This window comes from Nematolebias whitei, chromosome 1, assembly GCF_014905685.2.
Source record: "Nematolebias whitei isolate Nwh7 chromosome 1, NemWhi1, whole genome shotgun sequence".
Classification (NCBI taxonomy): domain Eukaryota; kingdom Metazoa; phylum Chordata; class Actinopteri; order Cyprinodontiformes; family Rivulidae; genus Nematolebias; species Nematolebias whitei.
In genome coordinates, this window is record NC_056498.1 from 42,250,229 (window position 1) to 42,264,313 (window position 14,085).

General features: G+C 43.3%; 2 protein-coding genes across 2 annotated transcripts in view; both read right to left on the reverse strand.

The window, feature by feature from the left end:
- nfxl1 (nuclear transcription factor, X-box binding-like 1) overlaps nt 1–6,193 on the reverse strand; it is a 23,952-nt gene extending 17,759 nt beyond the window's left edge. Inside the window, exons 1-10 of the mRNA XM_037677078.1 lie at nt 6,133–6,193; nt 5,575–5,746; nt 5,315–5,491; nt 5,136–5,245; nt 4,370–4,500; nt 4,081–4,125; nt 3,691–3,824; nt 3,473–3,558; nt 609–684; nt 415–512 (exon numbers count right to left, since the gene is read on the reverse strand). Coding sequence (XP_037533006.1) covers nt 415–512; nt 609–684; nt 3,473–3,558; nt 3,691–3,824; nt 4,081–4,125; nt 4,370–4,500; nt 5,136–5,245; nt 5,315–5,491; nt 5,575–5,725 — 1,008 coding nt within the window. The 5' untranslated portion in view covers nt 5,726–5,746; nt 6,133–6,193. The remainder of the gene's footprint in view (nt 1–414; nt 513–608; nt 685–3,472; nt 3,559–3,690; nt 3,825–4,080; nt 4,126–4,369; nt 4,501–5,135; nt 5,246–5,314; nt 5,492–5,574; nt 5,747–6,132) is intronic.
- Nucleotides 6,194–7,288: 1,095 nt separating this feature from the next.
- The window catches only part of cnga1b (cyclic nucleotide gated channel subunit alpha 1b), an 8,609-nt gene continuing 1,812 nt past the window's right edge, over nt 7,289–14,085 (reverse strand). The window contains exons 6-14 of the mRNA XM_037677132.1: nt 10,699–10,805; nt 10,446–10,620; nt 9,570–9,706; nt 9,300–9,472; nt 9,054–9,179; nt 8,821–8,973; nt 8,522–8,753; nt 7,759–7,934; nt 7,289–7,677 (exon numbers count right to left, since the gene is read on the reverse strand). Of these exons, the coding sequence (XP_037533060.1) occupies nt 7,438–7,677; nt 7,759–7,934; nt 8,522–8,753; nt 8,821–8,973; nt 9,054–9,179; nt 9,300–9,472; nt 9,570–9,706; nt 10,446–10,620; nt 10,699–10,805 (1,519 nt within the window). The 3' untranslated portion in view covers nt 7,289–7,437. The remainder of the gene's footprint in view (nt 7,678–7,758; nt 7,935–8,521; nt 8,754–8,820; nt 8,974–9,053; nt 9,180–9,299; nt 9,473–9,569; nt 9,707–10,445; nt 10,621–10,698; nt 10,806–14,085) is intronic.

Consider the following 14,085-nt stretch of genomic DNA (forward strand, 5'->3'; position numbering starts at 1 on the left):
AATTCATATTAAATCTGTTTTAATATTTTTAATAATCTGGATGTTTGGACATTAATTCTAAGTTAAAACAAATTAAATTGCGTCCAACAGCCAAAGGTCCAGGCGACCCTCCAGACTCAGACGTTGGTCTCAGTCATTTCTGTTCAGACCTCTGTCAGACCTCCAGCTTCATGGATCCAAACAGAAAGCTGCTGAACAGAACCTGAACCCGGCTCAGCCTCCTGGTCAAAACCACCAGTCCATTGCAACCGGTTTTGGTCTGACAAGTTTAACATCCGTCTGTTTACGTGTTCGTGTTGTGAGTTTAAAGAGCAAACGGACAGATAGTCCTTCTCCAGAGCCAACATGAGGAGCAGAACCTCCTGACAGAACCGGTCCAGGTCTGGGGTCTGTCAGGGGTCCAGGAGGGTTTACCTGAGAACAGTTCCAGCGGGGGCTGGCACACGGCCTCTGTGCTTCCTGTAGACCACACACACAGCTCTGAACGCTGACCCTGGGACAGGGGGAGCACTCTGACACACACACACACACACACACACACACACACATGAATGCAGAGGTCCACAGTAGGGAGGGGTTACCTGGTGGAGAGAAGCTGAGGTGTGTACCTGTGTGACACGGCTGGGAACAGGTGTGTTGTTTACAGGACAACAGCTTCCCACACAACTGCTGACACGACCACGGCTGGAAACACACACACACACTTCAGGTTACATCATTAAAAGGACAGTTCAGCTTTCTTCTGAAGGGGGTTGTGTGGAGAAACTGCGAGCGGTCAGTGTTTACCTGAAGTCAGATCAAACAAGAGGACTGAGGACTGATGAAAGTCCACATGACAACAATAAAACTAATTGAAATATTAAATTATTCAGCCCAGTCCAGAAGAACCCGCTGCCAGTTGGAACCAGCGAGTTCTGAATGTTAAAGAGTCATCGTGTGAGACGCACCTGACTTTACCTCAGCTCCTTCACTGACAGTTACCAGTGTTTCTATTTTAGGGTCTTTCTGTTTGTTTGTAGCTCACTCTCTGTAAAGTGTTTTGTAAAGTACTTTGTACAGTATGTTGTACTGTAAATTCGGTAAAGTGTTTTGTAAAGTACTTTGTACTGTAAAGTCTGTAAAGTGTTTTGTAAAGTACTTTGTACTGTAAAGTCTGTAAAGTGTTTTGTAAAGTATTTTGTACTGTAAAGTCTGTAAAGTGTTTTGTAAAGTACTTTGTACAGTACTTTGTACAGTACAGTCTGTAAAGTGTTTTGTAAAGTACTTTGTACAGTACTTTGTACTGTTAAGTGTTTTGTAAAGTACTTTATACTGTAAAGTTTTTTGTAAAGTACTTTATACTGTAAAGTGTTTTGTAAAGTACTTTGTACAGTATGTTGTACTGTAAAGTGTTTTGTAAAGTACTTTGTACAGTATGTTGTACTGTAAAGTGTTTTGTAAAGTACTTTGTACAGTATGTTGTACTGTAAAGTGTTTTATAAAGTACTGTGTACAGTATGTTGTACTGTAAAGTGTTTTGTAAAGTACTTTGTACAGTACTTTGTACTGTAAAGTCTGTAAAGTGTTTTGTAAAGTACTTTGTACTGTAAAGTCTATAACGTGTTTTGTAAAGTACTTTGTACAATACAGTCTGTAAAGTGTTTTGCAAAGTAATTTGTACAGTACTTTGTACTGTAAAGTCTGTTAAGTGTTTTGTAAAGTACTTTGTACAGTACAGTCTGTAAAGTGTTTTGTAAAGTACTTTGTACAGTACAGTCTGTAAAGTGTTTTGTAAAGTACTTTGTACAGTACTTTGTACAATACAGTCTGTAAAGTGTTTTGCAAAGTAATTTGTACAGTACTTTGTACTGTAAAGTCTGTAAAGTGTTTTGTAAAGTACTTTGTACTGTAAAGTCTGTAAAGTGTTTTGTAAAGTACTTTGTACAGTATGTTGTACTGTAAAGTATGTTAACTGTTTTGTAAAGTACTTTGTACAGTATGTTGTACTGTAAAGTCTGTAAAGTGTTTTGTAAAGTACTTTGTACAGTACTTTGTACTGTAAAGTCTGTAAAGTGTTTTGTAAAGTACTTTGTACAGTACAGTCTGTAAAGTGTTTTGTAAAGTACTTTGTACAGTACTTTGTACAGTACAGTCTGTAAAGTGTTTTATAAAGTACTTTGTACAGTACTTTGTACTGTAAAGTCTGTAAAGTGTTTTATAAAGTACTTTGTACAGTACAGTCTGTAAAGTTTTTTGTAAAGTACTTTGTACAGTACTTTGTACAGTACAGTCTGTAAAGTGTTTTGTAAAGTACTTTGTACAGTACTTTGTACAATACAGTCTGTAAAGTGTTTTGTAAAGTACTTTGTACTGTAAAGTCGGTAAAGTGTTTTGTAAAGTACTTTGTACAGTATGTTGTACTGTAAAGTCTGTAAAGTGTTTTGTAAAGTAATTGTACAGTACTTTGTACTGTAAAGTCTGTAAAGTGTTTTGTAAAGTACTTTGTACTGTAAAGTCTGTTAAGTGTTTTGTAAAGTACTTTGTACAGTATGTTGTACTGTAAAGTGTTTTGTAAAGTACTTTGTACTGTAAAGTCTGTAAAGTGTTTTGTAAAGTACTTTGTACTGTAAAGTCTGTAAAGTGTTTTGTAAAGTACTTTGTACAGTACTTTGTACAGTACAGTCTGTAAAGTGTTTTGTAAAGTACTTTGTACAGTACTTTGTACTGTTAAGTGTTTCGTAAAGTACTTTGTACAGTATGTTGTACTGTAAAGTGTTTTGTAAAGTATTGTGTACAGTATGTTGTACTGTAAAGTGTTTTGTAAAGTACTGTGTACAGTATGTTGTACTGTAAAGTGTTTTGTAAAGTACTTTGTACAGTACTTTGCACTGTAAAGTCTGTAAAGTGTTTTGTAAAGTACTTTGTACAGTACTTTGTACTGTAAATTCTGTAGTGTTTTGGTCAACAAAGATTTATATTTTTTGTTTAATTAAACTAAGACTTGACCCTAAAACGTTCTTCAGTTTTAGACTAAATTAACTCTTGAATCTTTAAAATCTGACAGTTTTAAACCTTAAGTTCCTCCTTAAACCTACAGACTTTACACAGCCCCAACATCATGCTGTGCAGGTAAGATGCTGACCACTCAGAAACCCTGAGGTCAGTCAATGCTGTAACTCTTAACATGTGAAGTTTAATAAACCTGACTGGAGTCCAGGTGTATAATTAGTAACGCTGCATGTTAATTAGTCTGTGTAGAGTGGAGGGTGAGTGAACCCCCCCCACTGGACTCCTCCCATTAGCATCCTGTCGTTTTCCAGCCCCCCCCCCCCCCCCCCCCCGACTCACAGGAGGGTTCTGACAGGACCCGTTTCATTATTACATGTCATCAGGTGGGAGTTTCCCTCCATCCTGATGAAAACGACCGAGTGTCCTCGACACCAACGGACCGGACCGGACGGAGGTGAAACCGTCCTGCGGTGCAGGTGTGTACCTTGTTGCTGCAGCGACGGGGGAGGGGCTTAGCTTTACCACACATGCAGGACACTGACACCATCTTTGGACACGGGGGGCAGGGACCTGAAAACAAACAAACACACACAGGATCATACAGGTGACGCATCACACCTTTGTGACAATAATCTGTGACATCATCTGATAATCTAAAGTCCTAAAACAATCGCACCAGCAGGTGTGTGTGTGTGTGGTTACCAGGGTGACAGAGCAGCAGACAGGTGTGTCCACAGACAGGTTTGAGCTCCTTTTGACACACAGAGCCACAGGAGTGAGGAACCAGCCATGGATCAGCTGGAGGATCCTGCAGTTTCCCACAGTAACACATGTACCTGAAGGCAACACAGAGCCAACACCATGAACACAACCAAACAGAAGTTTCAGGTGAACCAGCTGCTGGACATTTAGTCCTGAACATCTGAACCTCTGAAGGAACGCAGTCTTTACAGAACTTTAAGGTTCAGGTCCGGTTACACCGGACTGCTCCACTACACTCCTCAGTGATGAAGATCAGTGTGAACTGAAGCTGAGGAGGAAGATGTTCTGACCCGGTTCAGTTCTGATCTGCGGCGTTGACAGCAGACGTACCTGTTGGGCGTGGAGCTGGGAGGATATTCTGTCCGACACTTGGGGCTGAGGAGAGGAGAACAGAAACAATCAGAGGAACACAAGTGGACGGTTCATAGATCTGGACCTGAAACTAATTCAACTTTTAGAGAATAGAGTTTTTTTTACTTTCATTTATAAATCAAACACCTGAAGAGGTTCAGAGGGAACATCAACAAGTAGACAAGAGGTTTCCACATCTTCTCCTGACCACCATCATAAGCTCCTCTAAAAGGGTTTGAATTAAAAGAAAGCGTCTTGAGTTCCTCACCAGGGCCAGGGGTGCTGCTTCTGACCGAAGTCTTCATCAGTGATGGAGGAGATGAGGAAGACGGAGTCTCTGGCCCATTTCTGAATGCAGGGCAGGTGGAAGAGGGAGAAGCATCCGGAGCAGCTCCACACCTGAACACAAACACAGGTTCTGACCCACAGGAGTCCAGGTCCGAGTCCTCGGGGTCTGAGGGGTTAGGGTTACAAAACTAACGACAGACTCTCAATTTCCTGAGAACATCTACGGAACAATCCGTTTACGTGTGCATGGAAGAAACCTCCTGAGGAGTCATGAAGCTGTGGACTACAACTCCCAGAATCCTGTTCAGCTACAAACTGAAAACAGTGACGGAGCTTCTGTCACCGAAAATACTTTTCTCTTCAAATCTAATTAAACACACGATTCTCCACACGAGAGCAGCAGCAGCTGAGGCTCATGGGTAATGTAGTCCTAACAGCTGCTCTGCAACTCGGTTAAATATGACGCCAGGTTTTTATTGAGGTGAAGTTTTCACAGCAAACATGGAAAATATTTTACTGAATCCCACTCAATTATTAACTTAAATCTACTTGTAAATAAATCATGTTCCTGCTAAAAATAACACATACAACTAACTTTAACTGAGATAAATTATCAACAGACGAAACAGAATTAAACTGTGTCCCGGCTCCTCTCAAGTCCAGGACCAGCTCCCTGACCCGGATCGGACGAAGCGGGTCGAGAAAACAGCTTAAGCTTGGTGTGTGTTTCTGTGTGTGTGTCTGACCGGCTGCGTCCTCTTGACGGAGGCGATGCAGATCAGACAGGTGAGCGCTCCGGACTGGAACAGGTCGCTGACGTACTGACCGGTTCTGAGCAGACCCGAAGAGTCTCCGTCTGGACACAGAGGGCAGTGAAAACCTGATCTGGTTCAGGGTCAGAACCTCGTGTTCAGGTGACCCTCACCTGTCTGGACCGTGTAGGAGGTGAAGGTGGACTCCAGGATCTTCCCTCTCTGCTGGTCTCCATCATCATCCTCATCGTTGTCTTCATCAGAGGAAGAGGAGCTGACATGGTGGTTCTCCACCAGCCTCTTGGCAGCAGCCTGGTTAGACTTTTGGATCTCCTGGAACCTGGACTCTCCTGACATAAAAAAAAAGTGGTGGGTGTTAGAACCGGGTCTGGACCTGGTGCTGATAAAACCCAAAATCTGAGCTCTTCATCACCCTGCAGAGGTTCAGGAGTCGAGTTTGTCTTCATCCTGGGTCCTGGTCCAGCAGCAGCCGGCCTCTCCTTCTGCAGGGGGCGTGACCTTTGACCCTGAGCATCCTGACCTCGGCCACGCCCCCTGCCCTGCTGTCGCCAGGCCGGCTCCATGGCAACCACCTCCCAAACCGCCTGCGGGGTTAAACAGGAAGCTTTCAGTAAGGAGCACTGCGCATGCTCCAGGTGATGGAGCTCAAATGGACCCGAGTTCGGTTGTTTTCTCTGATGAAACTACAGCTGCAGATAAAAACAGAAACATAAAGTGGCTCTGTGTGATTAAGAAAGTCCTTCAGCTGATTCCTTCAGCTGACTTTAGCCTCAGAGTAGCTTCAGTTCAAACAGAGCTAACCGGCTAACCGAGCTAACAGCTCCCAGATAAACACGCAAACAACGCGTCACATCCTGTAAATAACAACTTATAAATAATAATAAACTCCACGAGTGCTTCTTTAACTCTTCAGTTTTGATTAAAACACAAATAATAAGTGACTTAAGCCGCAGTTTGAAGTTAAACTGACCTCAGCAGACCGAGCAGACACTCCGATGCCTGATTGTCATACGCGGCAGTCCGCAGTGCATGCTGGGATAAGAAGTTCTTTAAGCCTCTCGAATAGTCAAACTAAAAGGAGTAGAAACTACAATTCCCACAATATCACTGAAAACACGCTGAGGCAGAAGCGTGACGTGTCAGTGAGCGGCTGGATTTATCTGCATGATTAATAAAAACTATTTTTATCCTTTAAAAAATTATTTTTTACAACAAACAGACACAGCTGGACTTATTAGATAATATTGATCATTATACACTAATAATACTCGATCATTGACTTTCTGATTGATGGTTTGAGTGTTTTATGTGAGCTCCACGTGTCAGTCAAATTCATCCATTCAGCCTTTATTTAATATGTATTTAATATTTATTTAATATTTATTTAATATGTATTTAATATTTATTTAATATGTATTTAATATTTAATATAATATTCACACATCACAAACATGACGAGGAATATTTAATTACTGTGAAGTTTTAATGTTCCTTTAACAATAACTTGGTTGTATAAATAGTTTTTTGAAGAGTTAGACAAAAAATCATCATATTTATTATATTTAGAGCTAAACGTGATTTAAAGAACACAAAAAAGACAAACAGGAGAGTTTTCAGTTTATTAAAGTGGGTTTCTGGATCGTTCATGATTTTCTGCTGTAAATCCATAAATCACAACACTGGCTTTGACAGAAGTGTTTATGAAAAATAAGTTTATTAAATCTCTTTACATGGAAACAAACATGATTTATAGTAACTAAAGTGAAAGAGTTCATTGATAAACCTGTGTTGGTGCTGATTTGTGTTTTCTGGGTGTTTCTGTTTGTTCTTTCTGCAGAAACAGAAAATAAAAGAACAGTTTGTGTTTTTCTTATAAAACCTCTTTATTTCAGCTCCGTCGTCTGGATGAGGATCTTTGGCGGAGCGTTTTTGAAAAGATTATTATTTGAATCAGATTATTAAAGACATTTGAATGTTTCTGTCAGTGAAATATCGACTAAAGCTCGCTCTATGACTGACGGATGTTTGTTTAAATGATGTTAAAACATTTTCAAACATGCTGCCAGCTGAAAACTAAAGAAGCAAACAGGCTGATTATTGTTTAATAATTAATAAAATTACAAAGTTTTACAGCTCTAATACAATAAAAACATCTGGGAGCAGATTAAAGTCTGATTCTTCCACTCCAGCCTGAACTGCAGTTGCCAGACGGTCCTTGAACGTCTCACCGGCAGGACTTTATTTAAATTTTAAACTTAAATTTGAGTTCAACGTTTCATTTTCTTCCCATTTCTTCTTCTTTGGTGGTTTGAGTGTCAGGTGTTGAGGGGGGCGGGGCCTGAGGGGGCGGGGCCAGCTTCCTCTCCAGCCTGGTGACTCGGTGTTTGAGTTTGCTGTGAGTGGCGTCGTGTTCTGCCAGCAGCCGGGCGTACTGGGTCTGCAGGGAGTCCAGGGTGCCGGTCATCCGGTCCACCTTCTCCTCCATGTCCTTGGGGTCCGGGCCCTGCGCCGCCACCTGGAGGAGGACACGCGTCGAGGTTTAACCACAGCAGGTTGGACGTTAGCGCCCTGCTTGATAAGAAATATGTGAACGTACCTCCAGGTCCAGCAGGCCATCCTTCATCAGAATCTGCCTCCCCTTCTCCTCCAGCAGAGCTTTAGCATCAGGATACTCGGTCAGCGCCTCCATCAGGTCGTCTTTGGACAGACAGAACAGGTCCGAGTACCCGATGCTCCTGATGTTGGCAGTCCTCCTGTTTCCTGCCTTACTGCCTGAAGGAGGAGAAGTCAAAGTGTTTACGACCCTAACGAGCCGAAGTTCTGCTGAAGCTCTCACAGATGGAGAATGAACTCTGAGATGTTTGGCTAACCCATCTCTGCTGACATCACCATCCCCAAGAAGTTCTGGTTCTGCTCATCAAACATCCTGAACTCAGTTTCGAAGTTGCTCTAAAATGTTCTCCTTTATAGTTTAGAACGTTCAGCTGAGATCAAAACATCTTCAGCTGTTTATGGAGAACATTTCTGCTTCAAACATCCACAGCATCATGAGAAACTCTGAAAAATGTTCCGTTGGGGAACTCAAACGTTAAAGTTTGGAATCGTGTGTTTTTACAGACAGAAGGGTTCAGTTCAACCAGGTGGTTCTGACTGAAACAGAGAATCAGGTCCAAGAAGAACCAGCTGTGAGCTCCAGATGCAACGAGCTCAGCCGTCCTCTCTCTCTGCTGATGCTGACTGTTGAACAGCTCCTAAAACAGGTGCAACACTGAACTCTGTGTACTGGACCTTAAGGCCCGTGTTTTAAGCCTTAACAAACGTTTGTTGTTGCCATGGCGATCCACCAGGGGGCCTCCTACCTTTGATGGCCAGGATGCTGATCTCACCGAAGTAGCTCCCCTCACTGAGAATGACAAACTGCGTGACGCCATCGTCAGCCACCACGGCCAGCTTCCCCTCCTTAATGATGTACATCTCTCTGCCGATGTCCCCTTTCTTGCAGATGTAGTCTCCTGGACTGAAGACCTGAGGCTGCAGCTTCAGCACCAGCTCCACCAGCAGACCGGCCTCACAGTCCGCAAAGATCCGGACCTGCAGGAGCACACAGCAGAAGTCGTCCTTCCTGTCCTGGTGATTGGGGGTTAGCGTGAGTTCTTACCTTCTTCAGGGTGTCCAGGTGCACGTTGATGGCGATCTCAGCCCTCAGCTTGTCAGGGAGGAACTTCAGCACCTCCCTCTCGTCCACTGCCTTCTTGTTGGTCCACAGGAAGTCAAACCACTTGATGACTCGTTTCTCCAGGTCCTTAGTTACCTGCAGACAGGTCAGAGGGGGTTAGAGCTGCGGCGAAGGTCGGGTTTGTCCGCCATGCCGTCAGAACCAGCTCCTCTGACCTTTCTGAAGCTCATGTACTGTTTGATGGCGTCGATGCGAGACTGGAAGTCGGCTCTGGCAGCGTTCATGTTGGTGATCATCGAGCCGACGTTACCGACGATGGTGGCGAAAATCAGGACACCCACCTGGAGGACAAAATAAAAGTGAAATAAAAAAACCCTGAAGATGAATCATCAAGACCTAATGCTTCACAGCTTCATGTCTGAGACTGGCTGATGACATCACAGGCGCTAAGCCACACCCACCAGGAAGTCGGTCACAACAAAGAAGTACTCGGAGTTCTCCACAGGGGGCGGAGTTTCTCCGATGGTGGTGAGCGTCAGCGTGGACCAGTACATGCTGTAGGCGTACTTCCTCACCAGACGACCAAACTCCGGATCTGCCGGGTCAGGGTACACGAACCGGTCAGCACCAAAACCTGGGGGGACAGGACAAACCAGCACATTATGACCCTGAGGGTTACTAAAGTCCAGGTTTTATAAGTCCAGAGGGAAGAGAGGTCCACTTGGACCCACCAATGGCCTTGGAGAAGGAGTAGTAGAGGCAGGCGTTCCAGTGGATGATGATGATGATGTACATGACCAGGTTGGAGATACGAAGGGCATTGGGATAGTTAGTTCTGGTCTCGGTCCGCTGGAAGAACTCCATCATCCTGAAATAAACACACTGGAGTGAGCGGTCCGAACCTTAAGAACAGTCAGCACCTGGGGTAGTAAGACAGGAGGTCTAACGTTTGGTCCTAAAAGAAACAAACGAGGACATAAATACTGAAAGATTCAGGTTCTGACACTCAGGCAGAACTTTGGGTCTGAAGGTGGAGAACTGTACCAACCCTCCAACCAATGACCAGCCCTGAAAAACATTTATGATCTAATGAAAAGAAATATGATGTTTGAACCCATCAGAAGGTCCCTCATGTGGTCCAAATGGGGCCAAATGAGTCCACCAAATCCACCGTCTCTTTGACCGTCCATTTTCAGCCTCTTGTCCAAAGTGAGGTTGTGGAGATACCAGGACCAGGAGGTAAACACATCCCTCTCCCAGTGACCCTCTCCAGTTCCTCCTGGAGGTTCCCAAGATGTTCCCACAGCAGAGAGGACAAATGATCCATCCACGGAGCTCTGGGTCTGTCCTCCCAGTGGGACATGCTCAATAAACCTCCAAAGGAGGAGGTGAAGCCCCTTCACTGTCTAAGGCTAGGTCCATCCTCCCTTTAAAGTTCTGCTGTGACCTGATGAACCAACATGGATCAGTGTCAGATGATGTAGCACTGAAGACAGTAAAATAACCGTGGGACGTTCCTCTGAAGGTGTGGTTCTGGTTTCCACCAGTTTATGATACTTTGTTTCTAGCTTTGGTCCTGCCTGCTGAGGAGTACTGGAGAATCATACCTGTTGAACCTCAGCAGTTTGTTGAGGCGGACCTCAGGGTACGTGACCCCAACGATCAGGTACAGGACATCAGTGGGGATCATGGAGACCAGGTCCAGTTTGAACTGAAAGGTGTTTGTGTAGCGCTCGCGTAGGTTCTGCTCATCCTTCACCAGCAACCCCTGCTCCAGGTAACCTGCAGACACACACCAGCTACGATCAGTGACATGAGTCAGAGCGAACACAGCAGAGTGCACGTTATGCATCTGCTGACCAGTCCGGGTTCTGAAGGCCATGTCCATGAGATAGATGACATCAGAGATGAAGTCCAGGAAGAACCACCAGAACAAGTAGTCTGTCTGGAGCTCCTCGAAACAGGCTCTGAAACCAAACAAACCAGCAAACAACAAGTTATCTGACGGTACTGGACCAAAACCCTGGAACCTGAACGCATCACCTGACGATGAGTGAGACACCAGGAGACACCCCCTGACATGTAGACCAGCTCTCAGCAGGTCTCTGTGACGCTGAAGATGGACAAGCTGCAGACTCTGAAGGAATTCTGGGTCTGTCAGAACCTGACCCATTTGGTGCTGATTGGTTAATGCTGCATTCAAGGCTGGTGAAAAGCTGGGACATCTGACCGTCACCAGATATTTTTTATTTTACCAGGATAAAAACTCATTAAGATTAAAACATCATTTTCAAGGGGGTCCTGGCCAAGAGGCAGCAACAAATACAAGACAAAAAATTACAGTTATAGAAAATGTCAAGTTATAAAAACAGGTCTAAAACAAGCTAACTATTAAAACAGGTACAAGTCATTGAAGTGGCCTCAATAACTTTTGGTTTGGATGTAAACGTGCTGAATGAGGTGAATTCAGTCAGTCTCAGAGTTTCTTGTAGCAAGTTTCAAGATGACGGAGCAGCGTGAACGAAACTTCTGACACAATTCAGTCGGAGCAAAAGAGACAGAAAGAAGCAGCAACTCATGAGTGACAAGTCTAAGAGTCAACGTTTCTCAGTGAAACTGCAGGACGAGTGTAGTCCGGCAGGAGTCCCAGCAGTGCCTGTTAATAAGAGTTGACCAGAGGGAGTTCCTTCAGGCAGCCAGAGCAGGTCATCCACCGTGAATATTCTGTAAATCACAACAGTGTGTTGACGTGTTGCAGTTTGTAATGAAGTTCGGAGCAGAGAGGTAGACACAGTCGAGCATCTGAAGACATCGTGAGGAAGCAGGCATGTACAAAACATCTCCATAGTCCAACACACACATGACAGTTGCAGAGACAAGTCACTTTTTAGCAGTTTATGAAAAACACAGCTGATTTAGAAAATAAAAGCCCAGCTTTAATTTAAGCCTTTTCACAAGACTTTCCACATGGGGTTTGAAAGTGAGGGGATCAAAATGCCCAAATATTTATATGTGTGAACCAGCTCTATTTCATTTCTACTGCAAGAGAACACAGAGGGGATGTTTTGTGGACCTCTGGATCTGGAAAAGTACATCCATTTAGTTTTATCTGTATTAAGGACAAGTTGATCCAGTGCAATAAATAACAGTCGTCTGCATAAAAGTGCAAATTACCATCAGAGACATTCTGTCCCAATTCATTTATATAAATTATGAATAGAAGGGGACCTAATATAGATCCCTGCGGTACCCCCTTATGAACCGTTGCAACTGTAGTGAACTTAACCTGATGTCAAAACTAAGCCTAAGGTCAAAACCCTTGACCTTAAGAACCTTGTGGGACAGGAACTGTCATTTCATTGATTTGAATCCAGAGATACAGGTTCACCCATCCTGAGACTTTCTTTCTTGAAAATCAAGTGGAAGAACACTCTCTTTTTATTATCATTACTATTTTACAAATGTTGATAATCAATGTGTCTTAGTTCAAACCATTATAGATGTTGCAGTGAACTAATCAATTTTATTAACTGTGAAACAGTGTAATGATTTTTTAATGCTTATGCAGAGTTAGAATTCATGGTAAGGTCTGTTACAGATTTTTATGCATTTTCTGATTTCTGTCTTTGAATGAGCAAGTGTGCGTTTTCCAAGGTCAGGAGTCGAAGCAGACATGTGTTGGAACAACTGTCTTGTTTACATCCTCTCAGACGTAGAGCTGGCACCTGTTTCTAAAACTCGCCAAAACAAAACTCTCTCTGTCTCTGAGAACAGTTTAATCTGTTCAATAACATTCTCGCTTTTTTCTGACTCCTAGTAACCTCTTACGTCACAAAACACACCCCTGTCTGGTCGGTACTGACCAATGGGAAGACTCCCAAATGAACCGGGAAAAGAGCTCTTTAAAAATGTCGGTACTTCCTGGTCTTCAGTTCTGTGGGTTTGGAGAAGTTCGGCGGCGCGGAGGAGTTCTGATATGTCCTAGTGCTGTGCAGTTGCTGTGGGAGCCAGTTCTGGATTTGCCCAGTTCTCAGTTCTGTGAAGTTCTGTTGGGTCTGGCTGGGAGCCGGGAAGACCCTGACATGACCACAGAGCTCTTCCGAGTTTCATGGGATTATAACACTTTCCACTTGCTGAGGTGAGCTTGTGTCGGACGGAATCTCGTCACTACTTCGGATGAGTCACAGCCATCCTATGGAGACGCTGGACAGGTAGCGTTAACTGGACCTCCATATCTGCTGATTAATCTTCAGAAAGGTAATGAGTCAAGTTTCCTACCGAAGCGTACCGAGGAAAGCTGGGTTCTGATGGAGAGTGTCGGTTCTGGTCAACACTTCCCCTCACATACCATCTTTTACTCCCTTTAAACTTCATTCCCATCTTTAAATTCTTCTCTCAAGTAGAAATCCTTCCAGATAATTTAGAAATGTCTGAGTAAAGTGCTCATCCACCGCCGTGTGGATAATTGATCATAATTGTACAGTTTTCATAAATGTCTGTGGTGAAGCAACGGAAAATCATGGCCGTATGGTTTTCCTGATTGATTGATTATGTTGTTATTTTCATATTTTGCCAAATTAATGTAAATGTTTGATGTTAAACTTTGATTCTGTAAATAAATGACCGCATTCATTTTGATGGGTCAAAGATAAATGACGTCTCACGTTTGCATTTCATTAAATTCAATGCACGTTTTATTCAGTCCAGAAAAATGAGGAATCCGTTTTAATTGATGAATATTTTGCAGCATCTGTTCATCTACACAACTTCAGAACACAAATTATCATATTTAATACATTGTGTCCTATTCCTGAGATAATTTGTGAACCAAGCAACAGCTTGTTCCAAAAAACCCACAGTCCCTGAGCCTGGCTGTCAGAATTTCATGGTGTACAGTATCAAATACTTTTGACAAATCGACAAAGAGAACTGCACAGCACTGCTTCTTATCAAGAGCAACAATAATGTCGTTAACCACCTTCAAAGCAGCTGTTATGGTACTATGCCTCTTTCTAATACTGCATTACTGTACTGGGACAAGACTTGAAACTCATGCACTATGAATTAAACACACACTCTGAGATGAACATTAGTGGATGTTAATGTTGTGAAGTGTCAGGTTAAAAAGGTGAATGTTCTGATAAACGGTCTGACATTTTGTTCTTGTGTAAAAGTTGCTTTATATGTGACTTTCTGAACAAGTCACTTCTGTATGAGTCACTTTGGTATGATTCACTTCTGTATGAG